This window comes from Muntiacus reevesi, chromosome 9, assembly GCF_963930625.1.
Source record: "Muntiacus reevesi chromosome 9, mMunRee1.1, whole genome shotgun sequence".
Classification (NCBI taxonomy): domain Eukaryota; kingdom Metazoa; phylum Chordata; class Mammalia; order Artiodactyla; family Cervidae; genus Muntiacus; species Muntiacus reevesi.
In genome coordinates this window covers 42275610-42290085 of record NC_089257.1, presented here as the reverse complement: position 1 = coordinate 42290085, position 14476 = coordinate 42275610, and the positions used below count along the sequence as shown (strand labels likewise).

Sequence of the window (14476 nt, the reverse complement as noted above, 5' to 3'; positions counted from 1 at the left end):
CACTATCTGTGTTCCCAGCAGGAGGCTTACAGAACAGATGACAAAAAAGGAGAAGTACACTGTCTGACTATAACTCCACCCCAGCCAGCATCAGGAGGAAAGAGGGATACTGAGGCAGAATGTGACATATCCTGGAATATGTTCCCTTTGGATTTAAAATGTATTTTTCGTTGTCCCGTAGATGCCATTGAATGATCAGCCATTGTTCATCAAATATTCATCTTGCAGGTAGTCTCCCAAAGCCAGAAGCAGAAAAAGAGGAAAAAAGAAAGAAAGAAAACCTTATAAGTACACGCATATGGACTTTTAATTCACAAAATAAATCAAATGTGATCAGAGTAATTTAAAGCATGAAATCTTTGCTAGTGAAGTCCTGATTCTGTCTCATGTACTGTGTAACCCAGGACAGAGCCCTTATAAACCATTGCCTCCAGTATATAAAGAAGTGCCAGGCAGGGCTGGATGACTAAATAATTTTTCCAGATCTCACTCTTTAAAATTTTCTTAAACTTTTCTTGTGGTTGCACCAGGATCTTCTTTGCTGCCTGGGGGTTTTCTCTAGTTGCAGTGAGTGTGGCTGCTCTTCATTGGGTGCGGGCTCCTCATTGCAGTGTCCTCTCTTGGGGGAGCACATGCTCTAGGTGCACAGGTTTCAGTAGTAGCAGCATACAGGCTCGGTGGTAGCCGCGTGTGGGCTTCAGTAGTTGGGGTGCGGGCTCAGTAGTTGTGGAGCACAGGCTTAGTTACTTTGCAGCATGTGGAATCTTCCCAGCCCAAGGATCAAACCCATGCTCCCTGCATCAGAAGATGAATTCTTATCCACTCTACCACCAGGGGAGTCCTAGGTCTCAGGTTTTTAAGATTCCACATACTGCACATCCACTTTGCAGGGTTCTGTGGTTATGGATATGAGGATGAAAGAGGGGGGCATGAAACAGGTGAGAAAAACAATGTTAACCATTTTAGGGCACCCCCGACATCAGCTGAAAAAGGGCCTGGGACATGCTGGGCAGATCTGACTGGGGACACCAGGCAACACTCGACTTAAGGAACTATCTCAGGCCCATCTTGGTGCTACTGCTCTCACGGGAAAATGTCTTACATTCTAGGCCTCTGATCAAGACCCAAAAAGTGCTGTCACTCTCCATGTCACTTTGGCTAAAATTTGGATGTGTGAACATGCTCCAGAGGTATTTTCTGATTTTCCTACCTATGCATCCCCCACCTTCATTTTATTTTATTTATTTAATGTTGGCTGCCCTAGCCCTTCATTGCAGCATGTAGGCTTTCTCTAGTAGTGGCAAGCAAGGGCTACTTTCCAGTTGAGGTGCTTAGGCTTTTCACTGTGATTTCTCTTGCTGTGGAGCATGGACTCTAGGGTACATAGGCTTTAGCAGCTGTGGTGCATAGGCTCAGCAGTTGTTGCCCACGGGTTTAATTCCTCAGTGGCATGGAATCTTCCTGGATTTATCAGGGATCGAACCTGTATCCCCTACATTGGTAGGTGCTTTCTTAACCACAGGACCACCAGGGAAGTACCACTATCCTCATTTAAAAGCAAGAATTCTGAGGCAGTTAGTGTGATGAACAAAGGAATTGACAAAACTCAACATAAAGACTCTCCTTGTCCGGCTTTCACATCCTTCCACACAGATACTTGCATCCAGAAATTAGCACGTACAAGAGCATATGCATGCATGCGTGCTCATACACACACCAACAGCTCACAAATTCCACATCCTGTTAGAAAATCCACTTGGTGTTAAACATTTATTTACAGGTTGACCCATTGCTACCAACTCCCTGGTGTAAGGCAATGTAATCTCCACCTGGATGCTTACTGCGGACTCCTAACTGATCTTTCTACCACTGCTCTTGACAGTGTCTTCCCAATATGGCAATCAAAGCACACTGGGAAAAATGCAAATCATGTATGGTAATCTCTTTGTCCAAAGTTCTCTGGTATTTTCCTGCATCACTCATGATAAAGCCAAATTTCATACAATAACAATTGCTGATATTTATATTGGCACCTACAGACTTCCTCTGTGGCTCAGTGGTAAAGAATCCACCTGCAATGCAGAAGTCACAGGAGACTCAGGTTCGATCCCTGGGTCGGGAAGATCCCCTGGAAAAAGAAATGGCAACCCACTCCAGTATTCTTGCCTGGAGAATCCCGTGGACAGAGGAGCCTGGTGGGCTACAGCCCATAAGGTCACAGAGTAGGATGAGACTGAATTGACTTAGCACACAGGCATGCATGTTGGCACCTGTACATATAAATGGGCTTCCCTGATGGTGCTAGTGGTAAAGAACACACCTGCCAATGCAGGAGACACTGGTTCAGACCCTGGGTTGGGAAGATCCCCTGGAGGAGGGTCTGGCAACCCACTCCAGTATTCTTGTGTGGAGTATGTGAGGTTCAGCATCTTTAGATTCTAAGCCAACAGAGAACCCTTCTTCTTCCTATACTTCGCTTGTTGGTCAATTCTCTAATGATTAATACTCCAATGATTAATACATCAGAACATTCCATAGACTGTAGTTAAGAGTTTCTGGCCTGGGAAATATGCTTTTTCTTTCAGGTGATTTTGAGTCTGTCTTTTGTATTTAAATTAGTTTTCAAAACTTTTTAAACTAAATTTATTTTTAATTGCAATTTAAAATTAGAGTGAAATTTGTCCCCTTAACTTTCAAGGTCTTGCATGCTGTCTAGTCACCGTAGCCTTCTTATTTTGACAGTACTCACTTATTTATAAACATGCACACACACATATATTTTACACAGAGCATATTGACCAGGCATTTCTGAACAGTTAACTATGCAAGACCCCAAGCACAAACCCATAATCTCTTTCACTTATCTACTTGTATGGAGACTAAAGACAGTCCTTGAAAGCAGTAACAGAAGCACCCTGGCTTTCATTGTCTTTTGTAAGAACTCTCTTTGCCACTCCTCTCTTTGTGTACTCCTAAGCCCTTATCTATGTTCACAGTTTCTGACCCATCCAGCTATCACCAGCCCAAGACCCCAGAAGGAGAAAAACACTGGATCTGCTTATCTCTGTTAATTGAAAACAAAATAAAATAAAATAAATGCCACATCCCCCCACCCATGTCCCAGAAAACAAGTGAACACACAGAAGGAGAATGAGATAGAAGAGAAGGAGAAGAAGGAGGTGAAGGAGAGAGGTAGAGGAGGTAAAAGAAGAAGGAGAAGAAAGGGAAGGGAAAGAAAAACAAAAAAATAAAACAGGTGCAGGAAATAACTGGTGACATTAATGCATGAATGGGGCTAGAGTAGAGAGAAGGTCTATAGTAACTTGTTGGTCTAGGAACCTAAGTAGTTTTCCTTTCCCTCAGAGACATCTCAGACTCAGTAAAACAGGGGTTGTGATAATTTGGTTTCAGAAAGAGCCCTTCTGGGGCTAGAATTAGCAAAGGTTGAAAGGGATTTGGGGCTTCCCATGTGGCACTAGAGGTAAAAGAACCCACCTTCAATGCCGGAGACTTAAGAGATACGCGTTCTGTCCCTGGGTTGGGAAGATTCCCCCGGAGGAGGGCATGGCAACTTACTCAATTATTCTTGCCTGGAGAATCCCATGGACAGAGGAACCTGGCAGGCTACAGTCCATGGGGTCTCATAGACTCAGACATGAATAAAGCAACTTAGCAAGGCCTGGCAGACTATGGAAAGGGACTTGGGGGAGGAGCAATCACTAATGGCCCTCACTAGACCGTAGAATACAAAGGATCCTAGTTTCTCACAATTCCTCATAGTAGATGATTTTGTCAATGGGTGGGATATGACCATAATCGTCGATGCTTCCATTTAAGCCCTGCCAAGTTTCAAAACCTCAAATCTATCCTGTTTCAGATATGTGTAGATTTCTTATTCAAGAGACATGCCGTGCTATAGATTCAGTACCAAGTATCTGAAATATTGAAGAAAATATGACTAGGAAAAAAAATTTAGTCATTAATCTTCTAGAATTCGAAGTCACCAAGTCAAGGACTTCCCAATCTTAGGACACAGAATTCTAAGCCCTATACATAGAAGAATCCCATATGAATCAACTCTAGGTAGAAATTTTAATATTGATTCTATGTATGCTTCACAGCTACTATGAATGCATTTGAACAAAGCTGGAAAATTACTACTTGACTAAAGCCTTGAGTAATATCCATGAGATATGGACCAGTGAGTTACGTTAGTGCAGTAGCGAGAAGGAAGATTAGCAGGTACTGGCTCCAACGAGGGCTTCCCTCGTGGCTCAGATGGTAAAGAGTCTGCCTGCAATGCCGGAGACCAGGGATGGCTTCTGGGTTGGGAAGATCTCCTGAAGAGTGGGAACGGCTACCCACTCCATTATTCTTGCCTGGAGAATTACACAGGCAGAGGAGCCTAGAAAGCTACAATTCATTGGCTCCAGTGATGGTCTCATTCCTTCTAACTATTCAGAGTTGCTTAGCTCGACAAATACATTAGGTAATAATATTTAAATTGGACATAAAAACCCTGGAATTTCTCAAAAATTTAATCATAAACAGAAATGAAGGCAATTTTTTCACTAGGTCAAAAAACATTAATGGAGCCAAGAAAGTAACATTATAAAATAGGAAAATGAGAAGTTTATGATTTTTCTAAGTTGTCAGATTCCAACTCTTTACCTTCAAAGTTCATTGTGTAGACAAGTGTGCAATAACTTGCTGGTTCTGGCTTTCCATTTCCTCTTCCTGGTGAAGTTTCCTCTTGCTTAAGTAACATACACAGGCATCGCTGGCTATACCTTAGTCACAGTGCACCCAGGGGTCCATCAAACCATTGATGTCTGTACTGTCAGCCACCAACATAAAGAAATCCCTCTAGGAATGGACCCAGCTGGGGTTCAGAGTCACCCTCAATCTTGAGGGAGCTGATGCAGAGGCTCTGTTTACAAAACAGGAGGGTTGCCTGGCTAGCAGTTGTGCCTATTCTCTCCTTCATCACAATTATTATAATAACAGAAGATATACATTGGCTTGCTGCCTGGTAGCCATTAGAATTTCCAGCTATTATTGATACCCAATTTATTCAAGGCTGACTGAAGCGACTTAGCAGCAGCAGCAGCAATGCAACACTTAATAGGAACTTTGATCCTATGTATTTCTACTATAACAAGAAAAATTCAGATTATATGAAAGCAGACTAATTTGTAGCCTCTCTAATCAAGAATACTAAGCAGCTCTTTTTGTGTCTTCAGTGGTTTATAAACTGTATTCATAATTTTCCAATTTTAAAATTGAAAAAAAAATACACATTTGTGATGATGAGTAACTCTGCAGTATTTTTTTTTATCAGCTAATACTACAAAAAATATAGTGGAATCAAATATCTATTTTTTCTATTAATAATTTATAATATATATAATTCTCCATACTAACAGCACCTAAAGATATTTGTCTTACAGGATTAGTATAGATGTCATAGTTAGCTAGAAAGTTTTAATAAAATATTTTACTTTTCCTTGCTAAAAAGCAGCGTCTTATATTTATTAGCATCCTACAGAGTTTACCAAAGTACAAATGCTACAAAATTCCCTAAGATACAAGAGCTAGTGTTTTTCAAATTTTAATATTTCTTTTAAAAAGTTCTTTTTATTTAAATACTTTTAGAAGTAACACTTTTATCTTGTTAATTTTAATTTGTAAGCAATAAATGAATAACCTTAGATTTTTTTTCTGACCATTTAATCTTTCTGATGTATCATGGGTAATCATATCACTTATCTCTCTAAACTTTGGGTTTTTCATCTTGGAATAAGAGACAATTATCATGGTATTTCATAGGGGAAGTAAGTAAAATATTTAAAAATGGGCAGCTGAGATAATTGAGTTTGAATGAACAAGCACTTAAGTAAAAATGAAAATCTATTAGGCTACCTGACCTCAGAATCAGAATTCATAAACCTTGTACTAAGCTACAGACATGTTGTCTTTCAGCCCTATAACCTTTCTTAGAACCTTTTTCAACAATGTTTAGTAATAAGAAGGTAAGAGATGGGCCAGATCCCTGGAGGGAAGCCAGGTCTGTTCCCCAAGGCTGTTCTAGAGGAGGATGTACCTGAAGTGGGTATGAGTGAGAAGAAGAGGGCCCAACTCTACATTCTGAAGTTAAGAGAAGACTGGTGTCCACATTCTGGAAGGAGAATGGGAAGTACTCATACTGTCTGCTTCAGGTGGGATTTGTTTCCCAAACTCTTGGTCTTATGGTGCCTGGTTCTTACTCCCTGGACTTTGACAATGTCTGATCCTCATACACAAGGTCTAAGGAAAGAGTCACTGTCCTCAAAGTGTGTATCTATAGAAATTTTCCTTGGAAACCAAGAGCCCTAAGTCTACTGATTAACACATCAAACATAATTCAAAAAGATACATGCACCCCTATGTTTGAAGTAGCGCTATTTACAATAGACAAGACATGTAAGCAATCTAAATGTCCGCCAACAGATGAATGGATAAAGAAGATGAGTGCATGTGTGTGTGTTTATGTGTGTGTGTGTGTGGGTGTGTGTGTGTATTGTTGTTGTTTAGTCATTGAGTGTTCCTACTCTTTTGCAACACTGGACTATGGACCATAGCCCATGAGGCTCCTCTGTCCATGGCGTTTCCCAGGCAAGGACACTGGAGTGGGTAGCCATCTCCTTGTCTAGAGGATCTTTCCAGCCCACCCATTTATCCTGCACTAGCAGGTGGATTCTTTATTACTGAGGCACCAGGGAAGCCCCCCCAAAGATGATACAAATGAACTTATATGCAAAACAGTAATAGATCCACAGATATAATAAACTTATGGTTATCAAAGGGGAAAGGTGGGGGAGGGATAAATTAGAAGGTTGGGATTAGCATAAACACACTGCTATATATTAAATAGATGAACTTACTGTATAACACAGGGAACTATACTCAATATTTTATAATAGACTAAAAGGGAAAACAATCTGAAAATATATATAATATATAAACATTAAGTTCCATACATATGAATGAGTTCAATTCTGAGAACGTGTTCATAAGTCCAATTTGTTCCTAGATCCAACAAAGTTAGCTAGGTACCCAACTAATGAGGCTTCCCTGATGGCTCAAGCAGTAAAGAATCCACCTGCAATGCAGGAGATGCAAGAGGCATGGGCTCAATCCATAGGTTAGGAAGATCCCCTGGAGAAGGAAGTGGCAACCCACTCCAACATTCTTGCCTTGAAAAATCTCATGGACAGATTAACCTCACAGGTTACAGTCCATAGGGTCCCAGAGTTGGACATAATTGAGCATGCACCCAGTCAACTAAAAAAATCAACTGTACTGCAATGTGTTTACAATACTTGTTACACAAATAACACATAAAAAATCAATACAAAAAATAGAGAAAACATTTTAAATCTTCTCTTGAAAGCTACAGTAGTACAGCACAACAGCTGGCATACAGGGGCTGGCACTGAGTGAACAGGCAAGAGGAGTCACTGCCTGGAGGAGGGAGAAGAGGTGGGAGACGGTAGAGCTGAAGGATCATCAGCAATAGGAGATGGAGAGCAAGCTGCAATTTCACTCACACCTGAAGCTGGTGAAACACAGGTTCACATCTTTGAAAGTTTGCAACTTGAAAGTTCATATATAGAGGGCGTACTGTATAACTGAATCACTTTGCTGAACACCTGAAACTAAATATAGAACTATAGAAACTAAATATAGAAATATAGAATTTGCTGAGCACCTACAAACCAAATACAGAAAAAAAAATGCTCTTATTCACATAGGGGCTATTCTTCACAGTTTAGCCTGTTGTTTCTTGTCCTTTCATTGGTCTTCTGTATTAGTGATAAAATACCTGCCCTCTTGACCTAGAAGTGTGTCATCCTAGTTATGTAGTCTAGCCCAGGGAGTCTTTCTTACTTTTCTAAGGGAGTGGGGGAAGAAAGGAAAATTTGGGAAGGTCATGGCCCAAGAAAACTGATTCACTAAAGGCTGATATTTTAATTATAGAGTCATATGCTGCTTTGCCTCCACCATTCCTTACCATCATATCAACTTCTGTATAATAATGATGGATCACAGCTGAAAAAGTTGCATACTCTATTTCATGATGATGTGTTCTTAGGGGAGCCTACAGACAACAAGGACATCAAAATGAAAAACAAAACAAGGGCACTGGAGAAATTTGAAGTCTTCATCACTGATGGCTTCAACAAACATTAAGCATACTCCAACACCTAGCCACTCATATCAATTCGTGTATTCCTCAGTATGATCACAAGTCATGGTTTTAAATAATTTTAGACTTCTTAGCTGCCTCGCTGATGTAAATAAGAAGAGAAAATTAAGAAGAACACTCAGAGAAATATCTCCAGAGTAGACAGTTTCCCTTGTTGTCACAGAGAAATGAACACAGTTGCCTGGAGCACAGGATGTAAGCTTATTCTGCCTGTTCTTTCTATGAAATAACCTTTGGACATTTTAATTCGGGGTTGAGCTCTTAGTTCTATTGTACATCCCTTGAATTTCCATTCAACTTCCTGAAGTAACCATAAGTGTCTGTTTTGTTTGGTTCTTCTCCCTTGGAAAATTAAAATCCAGCACTTGCCTATAATCCACTCCTCATGAGAGCTGGAGCTGATTGAATTTCTTGTCTCCAACTATATTTATTATCTTGTGCGTGTTTTTGTCCTTGTCACCATCTCACCATCCTTAACCAATACTAAAATGGTTTGAATAGAACTCCTTCCTTGTCTGGTGCTTAGCTACACTCCATGGATCATTCTGGGAGAATGTGAGAGATGGATGCCATTGTGGAGGATGACACGGGAAGAACAGAGGGGAAAATGGGGAATGAGTGGAAAATGGTGTTGAGGATGGAGGAGGAACTAACAAAGGAAGGATGTCTCAGGAACCAACATGTTATCATACACTCAATATACATCTTCCTTGCTGACCATCAGCTGACCTGACTCCACCCCTGAGGGACCCAGCCTAACCTTGACCAATGACTTCAAAGGACAAGGGGGTGCAAGGGGGCAGAAGTTCAGCAGTAAAGAATAAAAGGCCGCAGCATCCAGCAGCAGCACAGACTTGCTTCTGATGCTTCTGTGATCACCTGTAAGCTCCACGACTTGACATCATGGTGCATTTTACTGCCGAGGAGAAGGCTGCTATCACTGGCCTGTGGGGTAAAGTCAATGTGGAAGAGGCTGGAGGCGAGGCTCTAGGCAGGTAGGAAGTGGACTTCATGGGGGAGGATGGTGAATATGAGCCTGGCAAATTGATCAGCAAATTCTTCAAAAATTTTCGAGTCACTGATTTTCCATCGACTGTGTTTCCATCTCATAGGCTCCTGGTTGTCTACCCCTGGACCCAGAGGTTCTTTGACAGCTTTGGCAACCTGTCCTCTGCCTCTGCCATAATGGGAAACCCCAAGGTCAAGGCCCATGGCAAGAAGGTGCTGACTTCCTTCGGAGAAGCTATTAAGAATTTGGACAACCTCAAAGGTGCCTTTGCTAAGCTGAGTGAATTGCACTGTGACAAGTTGCATGTGGATCCTGAGAACTTCAGGGTGAGTTCAGGAAGTGTTCATGTGTTCCCTTTGGCTTTTTACTTTGGAATAATAATAGAAGTTGAGTGTTTTATTGGAAAGACTAGCAAAGATCTAAGAAATCATAGATCAAACTCAGTGTTAGGAGGACAGACTTCCAGTGGGCATACCAAGACCACCTTGGTTCAGGACTAGTGACATAAAGAGCTTTAAGCAGCCTTATAGTGCGTGCATGCTAAGTCTCTTTAGGTGTCAGATTCTTTGTGACTCCATGGCTGTAGCCCACCAGGCTCCTCTGTCCATGGGATTCTTCAGGCAAGAACACAGGAATGTGTTGCCATTTCTTTTTCCAGGGGGTCTACCCAGCCCAGGGATCAAATCTGTATCTCTTACATCTCCTTCAATAGCAGGCAGGTTCTTTTTTTTTTTTTTTTTTTTTTTTTTTTTTTTTTTTGTTTTGTTTTTTTTTTTGTTTTTGTTTTTTTTTTTTTTTTTTAAATATTATTTTATTAGTTGGAGGCCAGTCACTTTACAACATTTCAGTGGGTTTTGTCATACATTGGCATGAATCAGCCATATAGTTACACGTATTCCCCATCCCGATCCCCCCTCCCACCTCCCTCCCCACCCGACTCCTCAGGGTCCTCCCAGTGCACCAGGCCCGAGCACCTGACTCATGTATCCCACCTGTGCTGGTGGTCCGTTTCACCATAGATAGTATACATGCTGTTCTTTCAAAACATCCCACCCTCACGTTCTCCCCCAGAGTTCAAAAGTCTGTTCTGTACTTCTGTGTCTCTTTTTCTGTTTTGCATATAGGGTTATCGCCACCATCTATCTAGATTCCGTATATATGTGTTAGTATACTGTAATGTTCTTTATCTTTCTGGCTTACTTCACTCTGTATAATGGGCTCCAGTTTCATCCATCTCATTAGAACTGATTCAAATGAATTCTTTTTAACGGCTGAGTAATATTCCATGGTGTATATGTACCACAGCTTCCTTATCCATTCATCTGTTGATGGGCATCTGGGTTGCTTCCATGTCCTGGCTATTATAAACAGTGCTGCGATGAACATTGGGGTGCACGTGTCTCTTTCAGATCTGGATTCCTCAGTGTGTATGCCTAGAAGTGGTATTGCTGGGTCATATGGCAGTTCTATTTCCAGTTTTTTAAGAAATCTCCACACTGTTTTCCATAGTGGCTGTACTAGTTTGCATTCCCACCAACAGTGTAAGAGGGTTCCCTTTTCTCCACACCCTCTCCAGCATTTATTGCTTGTAGACTTTTGGATAGCAGCCATCCTGACTGGCGTGTAATGGTACCTCATTGTGGTTTTGATTTGCATTTCTCTGATGATGAGTGATGTTGAGCATCTTTTCATGTGTTTGTTAGCCATCTGTATGTCTTCTTTGGAGAAATGTCTGTTTAGTTCTTTGGCCCATTTTTTGATTGGGTCGTTTATTTTTCTGGAATTGAGCTTCAGGAGTTGCTTGTATATTTTTGAGATTAATCCTTTGTCTGTTTCCTCATTTGTTATTATTTTCTCCCAATCTGAGGGCTGTCTTTTCACCTTACTTATAGTTTCCTTTGTTGTGCAAAAGCTTTTAATTTTCATTAGGTCCCATTTGTTTATTTTTGCTTTTATTTCCAATATTCTGGGAGGTGGGTCATAGAAGATCTTGCTGTGATTTATGTCGGAGAGTGTTTTGCCTATGTTCTCCTCTAGGAGTTTTATAGTTTCTGGTCTTACATTTAGATCTTTAATCCATTTTGAGTTTATTTTTGTGTATGGTGTTAGAAAGTGTTCTAGTTTCATTCTTTTACAAGTGGTTGACCAGTTTTCCCAGCACCACTTGTTAAAGAGATTGTCTTTTTTCCATTGTATATCCTTGCCTCCTTTGTCAAAGATGAGGTGACCATAGGTTCGTGGATTTATCTCTGGGCTTTCTATTCTGTTCCATTGATCTATATTTCTGTCTTTGTGCCAGTACCATACTGTCTTGATGACTGTGGCTTTGTAGTAGAGTCTGAAGTCAGGCAGGTTGATTCCTCCAGTTCCATTCTTCTTTCTCAAGATTACTTTGGCTATTCGAGGTTTTTTGTATTTCCATACAAATTGTGAAATTATTTGTTCTAGTTCTGTGAAAAATACCGTTGGTAGCTTGATAGGGATTGCATTGAATCTATAGATTGCTTTGGGTAGAATAGCCATTTTGACAATATTGATTCTTCCAATCCATGAACACGGTATGTTTCTCCATCTGTTTGTGTCCTCTTTGATTTCTTTCATCAGTGTTTTATAGTTTTCTATGTATAGCAGGCAGGTTCTTTATCATCAGCACCATGATGAGCATCCTTAAATTTTCTTAAAAATTTTCTGGAACTTCTGTCAGAACTGGATGTATTTACTTCAGAGAATATCAAAGAATAGCATATTTGTTCAAGGAGAAATAAAATCTGGCTTTTGATAGAAGAAGTCCAATCTCAAGGAAAGAGATAGATCCTGTGTGATTCCTGATGAGTGAAGTTTAGGAAGATATTTGGGAGAATAACTTTTAGCCAAATCATCTCAAAGAAAAATTGATCAATTCTCAATTAAATTATCTATCAGTATTGCGACTAAGTGAAGGCTTATTGCTGCATTGGTTGGAGGCTTTACTAAGCTCATTCTAACAACCCATGCAGCCCTGAAGTCCTATGAATATAAAAATTAGAGGCAGGGAAAGAGGCACATAAAAATAGTGAAATAGGAGAGAGGCAAGGGATATAGGTAGACAAAATATTGTATGGAGGGCTCATAGAATTTAAATTAAATTGAGGGACAAACTCATCTGAGTTTATTGTGTAGATACAACCCATAGAGCAGTTTAAGATGTGGACTTGGGAGTGGGTGTAGGTACTAAGCCATTATTTTCTGCAATTATTTAGGAAACTTATACTTGGCATACCTAATTCCTATTCTATCTCTCACCCAACAGCTCCTGGGCAACGTGATTGTGATTATTCTGGCTACTCACTTCAGCAGAGAATTCACCCCTGATGTGCAGGCTGCCTGGCAGAAGCTGGTGTCTGGTGTTGCCACTGCTCTGGCCCACAAATACCACTGAATCCTCTTTCAATTCACCATTTTGTGTCCCCAGTGCCTTCCTTCTGCCCATGGGGATTAGGGTTTGGCCTTGAGAGCCCAGCTTCTGTTTAATAAAGTACGTTCTATTCAGTGATCAAAAATTAACATTGTATTTTCTCCATCATTTCATCTTGCGTTAAAGGAGAAACAGTTCATTAGCTGAAGGATGGGGAGAGACATAGGAAGAAGTAAGAGTCCTTACAGAAGCATTTGGGGAGCTCATCAATGGAAGACAGACATTATGGAAGGATGATTGAGAGAAAGCTAAGGTCGGGAAAGAAGTTTCCCGGGATGGGAAATATTTATTTTAGTGGTTGGGGACTGACTACCACAGTTCAGGGTGGCAATACTTACTGTATCAGGAAGGCAGACATAATAAGTGGTGTCTGAGAAAAAACAAGATATATTTATGATACATGTCAGAGATTTTGCAGAAAAAAGTAAAAGTTTTGTAGGGATTCATCATCTAGACTCAGGTTACTTTTTCAGTTTGTTCTAATGTACATTTTGGCTCAACTAAGTTGTCATATATCTTATGAGATTGAATTGAAGATAGAAGATCAGTTGAAGGATAGCTGAGAATTTTCAAAAAGATCTCCATGAACCAATAATAGCTTACCCTTTTCTAAAAGATTCCACTGTCTCCTTACAAAGCCAAGGCTAATACACTTGAAATCATTCTGCATCATATTCTGATTGAGTGTAATGTGCACTAAAATAAAATTAGAGTTAGGATAGTATATAAACTGGGGAGACAGGAGGATGACCAAGTCTTCATGTAGGAGATAAGATACTAACAAAGTCTCATAGTCTAAAATTAGCCAGCCAGGGCTTAGTAATGTACATGAATATGGCTCTCTAGAAGTGGAAGAGAGAGTAAGACATAGGTAGAGAATTAGGAAAGATTAGATAATATAAGTCTTTGAACATAAAAATAAAAGTTATTACTATGGTAGTAGCAAGAGTAAGCAATAGGTATTCTTAGAACTTTAAATGACTCAAGGAGTAGGCTTTAGAGGGGTCAAGTAATCTGCTTAATTCACACAAAATGAGTTGAAAATTGCAGAGACTAGACATGGATTCTAATTGAGGAGAACAGGTAATGGCCTCAAGTCAAGAAGAGCAGTGTGTTCAGCCGTGTTTTACTTTTTGTGACCTACGGACTGTAGCCCACTAGGCTCTTTATCCACGAAATTTTCCTGGCAAGAATGCTGGAGTCGGTTGCCATTTCCTCTCCAGGGGATCTTCCTGCCCCAGTGATGGAATTTGCATCTCCTGCTTGGCAGGCAGATTCTTTACTGCTAAGCCTCTGGGGAAGCCCTGAAAGAAGATCAAGGAGGTCTGCCAAAAGTGAAGGATGAAGAAGGGGAGAGTGAAGAGGACATATTTTCTGATTGGCTGGGGTAGATGAAGAGAAAGGGGGTGGCAGCAGATGAGAAAACTCACAGTGTGGTTCTAACAAGAAGAGGCCTGCAGTGACCTGGGGACTTCACGTAAGAGAAACATTAATTGAATTATTCTTGAGGGCATCACTGCCAGATTGCTCAGAGAATCATGAGCTCCAGGCTTTGAGTCAAACTGTCCTCTTGACAACTGGCAAATTTAACCCTATGAGGCATTCATTTCATTGCTCCCAAACATTAATTACAATATTTCCTGTGAATTGCCTTCTAATTTGGCCTTTTGCCTTCACAATGGGAATACATGACCAGTGATTACATTGTTGCAGACTGTCAACACACTGGTCTCTCTGTGTTCCATTGCCTATTTATTGATTTGAA

General features: G+C 40.5%; 1 protein-coding gene across 1 annotated transcript; it reads left to right on the top strand.

Moving 5' to 3' along the window:
• Window positions 1-9151: 9151 nt before the first annotated feature.
• Window positions 9152-12675, top strand: HBE1 (hemoglobin subunit epsilon 1). The gene is made up of 3 exons (XM_065944219.1): window positions 9152-9243; window positions 9361-9583; window positions 12547-12675. Exons 1-3 carry the CDS (start codon window positions 9152-9154, stop codon window positions 12673-12675), a joined length of 444 nt encoding a protein of 147 aa, XP_065800291.1.
• The last annotated feature ends 1801 nt before the right edge of the window (window positions 12676-14476 follow it).

Coding starts and splice junctions, on each gene's coding strand:
- HBE1 (XM_065944219.1), top strand. CDS start 9,152: ATGGTGCATTTTACTGCCGAGGAGAAGGCTGCTATCACTGGCCTGTGG. Junction 9,244..9,360: donor GGAGGCGAGGCTCTAGGCAG/GTAGGAAGTGGA, acceptor TCCATCTCATAG/GCTCCTGGTTGTCTACCCCT. Junction 9,584..12,546: donor TGGATCCTGAGAACTTCAGG/GTGAGTTCAGGA, acceptor CTCACCCAACAG/CTCCTGGGCAACGTGATTGT.